The sequence below is a fragment of the Chrysochloris asiatica genome, unplaced genomic scaffold (genome assembly GCF_000296735.1).
Source record: "Chrysochloris asiatica unplaced genomic scaffold, ChrAsi1.0 scaffold00041, whole genome shotgun sequence".
NCBI classification, from domain to species: Eukaryota; Metazoa; Chordata; class Mammalia; order Afrosoricida; family Chrysochloridae; genus Chrysochloris; species Chrysochloris asiatica.
This window is the reverse complement of record NW_006408559.1, coordinates 17,057,196-17,068,165: the sequence shown is the minus strand read 5'-3', so window position 1 is coordinate 17,068,165 and position 10,970 is coordinate 17,057,196. Positions and strand designations below refer to the sequence as shown.

At 46.4% G+C, this 10,970-nt stretch overlaps 1 protein-coding gene across 1 annotated transcript in view; it reads left to right on the top strand.

Annotated features, from left to right (window-relative positions):
- TPK1 (thiamin pyrophosphokinase 1) overlaps positions 1-10,970 on the top strand; it is a 161,293-nt gene that overhangs the window by 40,529 nt on the left and 109,794 nt on the right. The window contains exon 3 of the mRNA XM_006861288.1: positions 5,351-5,423. Within this exon, the coding sequence (XP_006861350.1) occupies positions 5,351-5,423 (73 nt within the window). The remainder of the gene's footprint in view (positions 1-5,350; positions 5,424-10,970) is intronic.

The following is a 10,970-nucleotide window of genomic DNA, read 5'->3' as shown; positions in this document are numbered from 1 at the left end:
CTCTGCTATGGCACCTTCATTACAAGACAGAGGAAGTACTGAGCTGCCGGTGTATATAGACGCAGTCTAGCTCTGCTATGGCACCTTCATCACAAGACAGAGGAAGTACTGTTTTGGTTAGATGCCCTCAAGTAGCTTCCAACTCGTATTCCTTCCTTGCTGTGGGATCCCGTGTGGCACCGTAGGCTAAGCAATGGACTGCTCACTGCAAGGTCGACGGCTCAAACTCACCGACTGCTCCTTGGAAACCCTGTACGGGGTTGCTGTGAGATCTGACCGACTCGATGGTTTTTAACAGCAACAAAAACAACAGCTCCTTATGAACGCACATTGATAGGTCTGTTCCCTTTCACAGCTGCTGGTGGGTTTGAACTGTCAGCCTTTTGGTTATCAGGCCAGTGGTGAATGGTTGCACCCCCAGGGCTTCTAGGAAAAGGGTGTGTGTGTAAAGTTTGTGTCTTCGTCTTCTTCTCCCTCCCTCCCTCCTTTCCCTAATGCCTGTTCTCACACCCTTCTCTTCCTTCCTCCCCAGTTCTCTCTTTCTGTTCCCCCCCATGCCCTGTGTTTCTCCCTCCTCACTCCATTCTTCTCTGCTTGTACCCTTCCAGATTTACTGTATCACCATCAGCATCTGTGGTCCTGGTACTTTGCAGACTAAGATCAACTCGAGACAGATCTTGTAAGTTTCAAAGAACTTACAACCTAACAGAAGCTGGAAGACATTTACAGAAATTGCTTATGATGAGTGATTGGTTTGAGGGAGCGTTGGCATGTTCATGGGGACAGAAAACTGGGTCCTTCTCAGTACCCAGGTGTGCAGTAGGGGATGGTAGCTGTAGCCTACCATATCCAGGTGTCCTTAGCTGTTGTCCCACAGGATAGAAATTTAGCTCATTCACTGGCTTCAATCCATGTTACATCCTCGCTTCGCCACTGGTGGGTGACCAGTGCCAGAAGAGTTCAGTGGGGGTATCCGAGGCATCGCACCACTTGTGGGGAGTTTGAGAGACCACTGACCACCAGTGTCTGTAGACCAAGGACAGGAGAACCAGTGAGCTGTGTGATCAGTGTGTAATCAGTCCCCAGAGAGTTCTGAAACTCCACACTGGGGACACATCTTCTCCACTAAGCGCGTCTTCAGAATGCCTGAGGCACCTCAGACAATGGAGACCGGCTTTTAATTGCAGTGTCAAAAAGTACATTTCAGGAAATTTCAAAAGGTGGAGCATCTGATGCAAAGTTTACCATGATTTCAGTCATTTCCACGTGTATCCCAGGCTTTAACAAATGGCGCCTCTCTGTGCCTGACTTCTCTAATGCTCCTGTTAACAGAAATACCCAGTGGATTGAACAGAAAGGCAAGCCTCTCTCATAGTGTAGGAGGCTCAAAGGCAACAAACATTCAAGACTTGCTCTCTCTACCAGCTCTGGGGAAGGGCCCTAGTCTCCTTTTCACATCTGAAGGGACAGCATCCATTGGACATTTACAGTCGTCTTTTGGGTCTAGAGATTCTGAGCACAGGGGCCCCAGGTCCAAAGGCCATGCTGTGCTCACAGTAGGTCTTTCTTGGTAGCCATAGGTCCCCTTCTCTGCTCATCTCACCCTCCTTCTCTCTCTTGTATGCAAAAAGGTGATGCCAGCCACACCCAGGAAACCTCCCCTGCCAGCAGATCAGGGCTGTGAACTGAGTCAGAGTGTTGTTTCTCACCCTGATCCCTTACAGCTGATGGGCGGATCCCATGGGCAATGATGACCTCATCACAGAACTTCCTAACGCCTGAGTCCTGTGGCCTAGCCAAGTGACCCCTTGATTTTAGGGGTACATTGCAGTCCGTGACACTTACATTGGGGAATTGTCTTGAAAGCGCTCAGAAGCGTTTTTTTCTTTTTTACCCTGCCTCAGGTTATTTGTACAAACAGCTCAGGAGGACACCAGTTCCATGCAGGTGGCAGCCCAAAGGGTCACGCCAGTCCCCCTGTCCTCAGATGGAGAACTCTCAGCCATCTTTGTGGGAGCCTGGGCACCTTTGGGAGCCTGAGGTGAGGCCTTAACTGGAGCTTTAGTTGAGGCCTGGTTGAAGCTTCAGCCTTAGTTTGAGCACTAGCCTTGGACTCAGAACCTTGCCAATGTTTCCCCCAGCACGCTTCCCCTGCTTGGGATGGGCAGTGTAGACCAGTTGACTGAGCTTGCGGTGAACGCCCCTTGGAATCTTAGGCTTGACCTCCTTGGGCTTTACGAGAGCCTTGATAGCCTCGGCATGCACGTCCATGGCTTTGGCGTTGTTGACCTGCATCTTCTTCAGGCCCTTCTTGTGCTTCTTGGCAAAGCGCATGTTCCACAGAAACTTGGGGTCCACCCCCTTGAGAGACTCATTTGTGATCAGGGTTTCTTGACACCATTTCTGGGCCATTTTTAGGACTGGTTGTACGTGGTTCTTGGACATGGCTGTGTCTGCACTGATGCCCGCAGCTCCCAGCACGCCCAGAAGTTAGTTATCTTTTATTTATAGCATTTTGTTTCCCCGTTACTGTTTTATGTGAAAATATCAATGAGTTTCAATGCTTTCTTGCTTCATTATTCACAGTGTAACGTAAAATTTAAAGGCGTTAAGCTACTAACTGGAAAGTAGGCAGTTTGAGCCCACTCAGTGAGATCTGCCAATCTTTTCCCATAAAGGTGACAGTCTGGGGATCCCTGTGGGGACGTTCTGCACTGTTACCAGGACTTGGATTCGTCTCGAAGTTGCACACCGGTGCTCAGCCCTGAGAGCAGCGGACCTTCCGCCATGGTTGCCAACACTGATAATGATGCGTGCAGACTGCTGTACTAACGCTAGATATGAAGGACTCCCATACTCCCATACATGAGGGCAGAGCAGCGTCAGTGCAACTCGGGGTTTAAAGGGGCAGAAACAGCTTTCCGTCCTAGCTCCGGGTGACCTCGGGGTGGCGGGCTGCTGGAGGGATGTATCCTTGTGTCTGCTCAGCACCTGACCCTGCACTTTACAGTGGTGTTCAGCAGTATGGTTGTTGAGGGGGTTTTAAAGATACTTTGAAAATGACTGAATTTACACACTAGCCCCCACCACACCAAATGACTAAGAGTCTACTTTCAGTCCTGTTAGGTGCTGTTGACTTGGCACCGACTCATAGCGACCTTATAGCGACCTCATAGCGACCTCATAGTGACCTCATAGCGACCTCATAGTGACCTCATGCACAACAGAATGAAACACCACCTGATCCTGCGCCAACCTCACAATCGTTGCTACGCTTGAGCCCATTGTTACTGTCACTCTGCCAATCCATGTCGTTGGGGGGTCTTCCTCTGTTTTGATGACCCTCCACTTCACCAAGCACTGTAAAATACCGGTAGTATAGCTTCCAAAATCATAGCAACACACAGGCCACCACAATATGACAGACAGACAGACGAGTGGTAACGGGGCATAAGATGTCTATCAAAGTATAAACGGAGATTTTATGAAAAAGTCATTGTAATGCTAAGGACCCTTGGTGATGCTATGGTTTAGCGCTCGACTGCTAAGCAAAGACTGGTAGTTGGAACCCACCTAGAGCTATGTGGATGGGCTGCTATGAAGATGGCAGCAGTGATGTTCTGAGGAGGACATTTCTAGGAAGATGTTGAAGTCTGTTCTGAAATCTAAATTACCCTGAAAGTGCACACAAGATGGGTTTCCTGTTCACCAGCACTCTTCCCATGTGGGTGGTGCCGTGAGAGCCTGCTAGCTGCCCCGTGCTCTCCTCACAGGGGCTCCCGGACACAGTATTCAGGCTGAATCCTACTCCAGCCGTTAGGATCCCTGGCTGGTGGCTTTGGTGACCTGGAGTTGTCTCTTGCTCTCGGATAGCGAATACCCAGATGGTGGCTCTCCAGCCCCCTTTGACCTGGAGATGTGTTCCACTATGGGACGGTGTGATCTTCTGGGAAAACGTGACAAACCCACTGCCATTGACTTCACTGTAACTCACAGCGATCCTCGGTAGTGTTTGCGGAGTCCTGGTGTGGTGCTGGAGGATAAGCACTGGACCGCAAGGTCCGTTTGACCCATAACCGTCAGTGGTTTAAATCCACCAGTTGCTCCTCAGAAACCGACTTGACAGCACTAAACAGTTGCAACATAGTGTTTGAGATAGTTGACTTGAGGGGCAGCTTGTGAGTTTGAGCCACCGAGCTGTGGTTCCCAGCCTAGTGCCTCACAGGGAAGGCAGGAGAGAAGGGTTATTATCCCTTTCAGCCAGGACACTGGACTGATGGTCGTGGGATGTGAAGGGAAGTGCTAGCAAGCATTTCATCTAAAGCTGTCATACATACGAGGGGGGTTCAGAAAGCGCACGGAATGAAAGGGTCTAGAACTTTTCCACAAACTGTTTGATGCCCCCTCATATATCTGTGTGGAGCACTGAAGAATGTAGAAACGTGTTATTTCTCCACAGTCATGTGTGTTGCGTGGGAAGAAATCTAGGACATGTGGATATTTTATATCAAAATAGTAAGTGATGCTCATGTTGGCGCAGTGGGGCTGTGAACAAAAAGGCCGGCGGTTCTAATCCATCAGCTACTCCTCGGGAGACAGATTCTCCACCTCAGAAACCCTAGGGAGCACTCGTCCTGTCTTGGAGGATTGCTGTGAGTCACTGGGTTTGATTTTGGTTTCTCTGGCGATGAAGTAAAGTGAACTTTCTGGAGCAAGTTCCAAGAAACAAAAGTATTGCCAGAAAGAAAACTAAGATCATTGTGAGAAAGCTACGTGGGGGTCTTGGGAGCCTTTCCTGGATTTAGTAACCAACCATGACCCTTGTAGTATTTCACATCTGTACGGAAGACTCCTGAGTCCAGAAAACTGCCCATAGGAACTTTGAGAAAGGTCTGAAAACTGATAGCACTGTCCTCAGAACTCCAAATCTGCGTGGTCCTGTGTGGTTTCCACGGCTGTTGAAAGTTTAAAACTCATGTGAGAGTCCAGTTGTGTGAGATTGGTTTGTATGTGGGAGATAGTATGCAAAAGATGGTGAGGTTATGTGAGCATCTTTAGGATTGGGAGTGTTTTGAACCAGAAGTCTTCTGTAATCTCTATTTCTTCTTTAATAAGACAAATACTGATGGTTGGCCTCATGGATGGATTCATTGTGTATATGGAGTGGCCCTCGGTCCTAGTGAATGGAGACTGCGAGTAAATGACCGGACAGCACACTCACACGAAACATTGGCTGTAGCCGTTGGTCTTTTGAGCACATTTGTTCTCGCGAGTCCTTGTGATCTTAGTTTTGATGTTGAACAAGTGCATAGTTATTAAATAGTGACTAACTTGGAACACTTTCTTTCAGCTTTTTGCCAGAGTTCATCAATGGAGACTTTGACTCTATCAGGCCTGAAGTCAGAGCGTTCTACACCGATAAGGTAAACCCAAACGCCTTCGATGGCAAGGCCTTTTCAAAGAACTGCTTTCCGTGTGCACTTGCTGGGTTTACTGCGGAGCCAGGGGTCGGCAACTTAGTGTTGATTTTACTTATATTTGAATAATAATCCGCATCCAAAATGGAGATTCAGAAAGTGATAAACGAAACACAATCTTAGAAATTCATTCACCATCAAATACGTATTTTACCAGGTTTTTTTCTGTGCATATATATAGTTAATAGTCTACTGCCTATATCCTTGTTTATTATACTTTTTTCACAAAGAATTTTAAATGTCATTGGATAAATACACTGTATGTTACCTAATATTCCTAACTGATTTACATTTCATGTATTTCCTTTTTCCCTTTTTGCATTTATAAGCTACCAAAAACATTATAAATAAATAAATAAAGGCATGGTTATCTGCTCTTAGAATGTTTAGTTTTTCCTGAAATATTTAGTTTTCTTGAAACTATAGTTCTCTGTTCTGACTAAAACTAGAAATTGAGAGACCTCCCGTTTCCTGAGGTAGGTGTACAGCTGTTACCATGGCTGGCTGATCCTCCAGAGGCACGCCGATTAAACGATCTCAGGGTCAGCGCTTCACACGCTCATACCGTGGCGGGCTGATCCTCCCAAGGAGCGCCCTCCAGAAGCGTGCAGTGTAGGCGATCTCAGTGTCAGCGGTTCCCACGCTGTTACCCTCGCGGGCCAATGCTCCAGAGGCACGCAATATAAACGATCTAATGCACGTCAGCGGTTCACACACTGTTACCGTGGCAGGCTGATCCTCCAGAGGCGTGCAGTGTACTTGATCTCAGTGTGCGCTTCAGTGGTTCACACTCCAGGCATCACTGGCATTGGCTTAGAACCACCAAGAACATTAGGGGCTCATTTCCCACACACTTTATTGTGTGTTGTTCAAACTAACTTAACATTCAAGGGTTTTTTTTTTGTTTTTAAAAGGAAGCATTAATGTTTGAAGTCATACAGCTTTCATTTCTGTCTAAGACTCAGGGAGGCTTGAAGCCAATTACAAAAGGGGACAGAGGGAGGCTTTCTTTAAAAGAAAGGACAGCAACAACCGTAAGTGTAATCCAGGTGGCATGGTCAGCTTCCCTGTTCCTGCCCAGTCCTGCCCACCTGAGCCTGCGTCCCTCCTCTTCCACACACCCACCGCACATTCGGCCGGCCCCACCGCACATTACGATGCAGAGGTCCACAGGCATGTGGGTCCATCATGCTTTCCAAAGTGGAAGGAACCTCGGAAGACCAGAACTTGGAACAGAGGGGGCCCACCTGTGACAGCTGGGCACGGCTGGGGGAGAGTGGCTAACACAGAGGTTAGGGAAAACGGACGTTTGGATGAATTCACTTGCGTTTCCTCTCTGCTTTTTTGCTTTTTTAATACTCATATTCGTTAAGCAAGATGTTTGAGTATGATTGAGCTAGATCTCGAAACTGTTAACTTGAACGATTCTGCAGTTGGGTAGGTGTAGCGTATCCATGTTTTTCATGAGCATGACATTTGTAGTTCATTGTCCCGGGAGGACCCTGGCGGCATCTTCTCTATGAGGACTGGTGTAACCATGTGATAATGACAGTAAGGTGTGCCACATTACCCACAATTCACGTTTGCCATTGTCTCTAACTGAAGCTGCTCCTTTCCAAATGGAAACTCTGCTTTCACCTAGGTTTACCCCCATCTGGATTCTAAGTAAAACGGAAACAAGGACTGTAGTGAAGAAAGTTAAATAAAGACGTTAAAAATGCTAAAGGGTTTTGAAAATCATCAAATTACATCGTAGATTTTATGTTGTTGTTGTGAAGTGCTGTGGAGTTGGTTCCGACCCATAGCGACCCTGTATAGCATTTCTGAGGAGCAGCTGGTGCTCTTGAACTGCATGTTGATTCATATAAACAGGTTTCTTTCATTATATTTTATACACATACCTGTATAACTAGAAATGAAAACCAAACCTACTGTGGTGGGGTAGGTTCAGACCTAGCCAACTCCATACGGCAGAGAAGAAGTTCCCCATAAGTTTTCCTAGACTGAAAATCTTTACAGAAACAGACCTCATCTGTCTTCTGTGGGGGGCGGGGGCGGGGTGGATTGGAAACACTGATATAGTGATTTGTTAGCAACCCAGAACTTGACCCATTTAAAGGAGACACCAGGCACCTTTAAGTAACTACAAAACTTTAAATTGATTAGCTATTTCTATAGCTGCATTTAACCTCTTTCAGTATTAAAAAAAAATTGTATCTATGTATAAATTCATAGATAGTCCTGGTGTGGCGTTGCAGGTAGATGCGCTGGACTGCATAGTTGGTTTGGAATGTAAGGCTACTCCTTGGAACTCATACACAGTGTTGCTATGAGTCAGAACAGACTAGACTGCACTTAACAACAACAACATATAATTGTTGATTCCGACTCATAGCGCCCATCTGTAGGGTTTCTGAGGCTGTAAATCTTTAGGAGCACAGAAAGCAGCATCTCTCCCTGACCCACAGAGCAGCTGATATGATAGAGTCAAACTGTTGCCGTTCCGGTTAGCAGGCTAGGTGCAGTGTATATTGATTGTTGTTAAGTGCCCCTGAATCCCTTTATATAGGGTTTCTGAGGAGCGGCTGGTGGGTCTGAACCACAGACCTTGTGGTTAGCAGTCCAGTGCTTACCCTACAGCGCCACACCAGGACTGCCTAAGTATTGAGTAGACCTATTAATAGTTCAGCTATAAATAATCACTCCCCAGCTGCATCCTGCTGTACAGAGGTCCTCAGTTTCCCTTCGGAAGTCGCATTACCAGTGGCTCTGAGCACTGGGAGTCTTCCCGTACACACCTCAGTCCTTCCCGCTGGCATCACTGCTGCCAGCTCAATGCAGGGGGCAGGGGGGACCACCTGTAGGCTTTCTCCTGGTGTTTTGTCTTCTCTCCCTGGGCCAGTCAGCACTCCCTTGATTCTAGGCTAGCATCAGGTTTCTCAGTCTTCTGAATTGTTCCATGGCTCCAGTCCTGAGACATCTGAGAAGTCACTCAAACCTTTGGGGTCATCACTGGTGGGAGGAAGCGGTAGTGGTGGTAGTGTCCCTGCCGTTGAGTCCGTCCCAGCTTCTAGTCACCCTCTGTCGGGTTTCTGAGACAATAAATCTTTTCTGGAGTAGAAAGCCTCATCTTTCTCCTAAGGAGTGGCTGGTGGATTCAAACTGTTGACCTTGCAGTTAGCGGCCCAGTGCAGCACCACTATGCTATCAGGTCTTTTGGCTTTGTTGTTGTTGTTGTTGTTAGGTGCCATCGAGTCAGTACCGACTCATTGCGACGCTATGCCCAATAGAACGAAACACTGCCCGATCCTGGACCAACCTCACTACTGTTGCCACGCTTGAGTCCATTGATGCTGCCACTTAGCCAATCCATCTCGCTGGGGGTTTTCCTCTTTTTCTCTGACCTTCCACCTTACCAAACATGATATCCTTCTCCAGAGACTGGTCCCTCCTGACAATATGTCCATAGTATGAGAGACGAAGTTTGGACATCCTGGCCTCCAAGGAGCACTCTGGCTGCACTTCTTCCAACACAGATCTGTTGGTTCTTTTGGCAGCCCATGGCACTTAAAATATTCTTCTCCAACACCACAGCTCAAAAGCATCAATTCTTCTACGGTCTTCTTTATTCACTGTCCAGCTTTTGTATGCATATGGCTGTAGAAAATAAAAAAAGAGGTGGGGGTGGGGGGCGGTTTAAAGCAGTCTTCCTTATTATTCAGCAGGTTGAGACAGTATCAGTGACCGTCTTTAATACCACCAAATACCAGGGTTTTTCCATCAATGTCAGTATGTGGAATACAAGAAAGTGAGGGGTGTGTGTGTAGAGCCGTGTATGTTTTCAGTCAACACTTGTGCTAGGTTTCTGGGAGTCGTGAAGCGGTGTGGGTTCTTGGGTGATGATAAATTACTTTGAGTGGTTAGTTTACATAGATGGAGGTGTTACGACGCACGTGCATCATATTTCATGGCCCTGCCTTCACAGCGTCGGTGCTAATGACCAGATCACACCGCTCATGTACCAGTGCTCCGGAAACACTAGCGTACCATTTCCATGGAGGGCCACACGTTGTTACACTTTCTGAAATGGTTTCTGTAACAGCTTTGTAAAGACAGTTCTCAGGAACATACTGCTTTCTCAAATATTTCTAATCACTTCATTTCCACAATGAAACCTGGCTATAATTCATAATGAAACTCACATAGAACGTCAGTTTGGGTTTGATAATGATTCGGGTTCCATTCTGTTCAAATTCACAGGCTTCACTGCAGCTAAGTAAAGCAGCGTTGCTGTGGCTGGCCGCAGGAATGGTGTTACTGTCCACACTGAGCTGTGTCCCTTTTCCCATTCTGTCCAGCCATAGCTGACAACTCTTGCAACCACCACTCATCTGTCAGTTTGTCAGGCTGTGGTGGCTTATGTGCTGCTGTGATTTTGGAAGCTATGCCACACGTATTTTAAATGCCAGCAGGGTCACCCATGGTGTACAGGTTTCAGCTGAGCTTCCAGATGAAGATAGACTAGGAAGAAGGAGAGACAGACTACTTGTGAATATTTAGTCACTAAAAACCTTATGAATAGCAGTGGAACACTGTTAGCCCCAGACTACTGAATATTGACACATGATGAGGAGCACCTGAATATTGTCAGATACAATGCCGGCAGATGAGTCTCTCAGGTTGGAAGACACTCAAAATATGAGTAGGGAAGAGCTGCCTTCTCAAAGTAGAGTTGACCGCGATGATGAGAATGGAGTAAAGCCCTTAGTACCTTTATTTATTGATGGGGCACAATTCAAAATGAAGAGAAACAGCTGTAAACATCCACTAATAATCGAAACATGGAATTTACAAAGTGTAATTCTAGGAAAATTGGAAATTGTAAAAAATGAAACAGAACGCATGATATCTTAGTCATTACTGAGCTGAAATGGACGGATATTAACCATTTTGAATCTGCCAATCACATGGTTTACTTGCCAGGAATGACAAATTGAAGACGAATGGCATCGCATTCATCATCAAAAAGAACATTTCAAGATCTATCTTGAAATGCAACGCTGTCTGTGATAATATACTATCTGTATGCCTACAAAGGAAACCAGTTAATACCCCTATTATTCAAATATATACACCACCCACTAAACCTAGTAATGATAAATTGAAGAATTCTACCAACTTCTTCAATCTGAAATTGATCAATCTCGTTGGGGCTCTTCCTCTTTTTTTCTGACCCTCCACCTTACCAGAGACTGGTCCCTCCTGACAATATATCTGAAGTATGAGAGACAAAGTTTGTCTATCTTGGCCTCCAAGGAGTACTCTGGCTGTACTTCTTCCAACACAGATCTGTTGGTTCTTTTGGCAGCCTATGGTACTTTCAATATTCTCCTCCAACACCATAACTCAAAAGCATCAATTCTTCTATGGTCTTTCTTATTTACTATCCAACTTTCACATCCATATGAGGTTATTGAAAATACCATGGCTTGG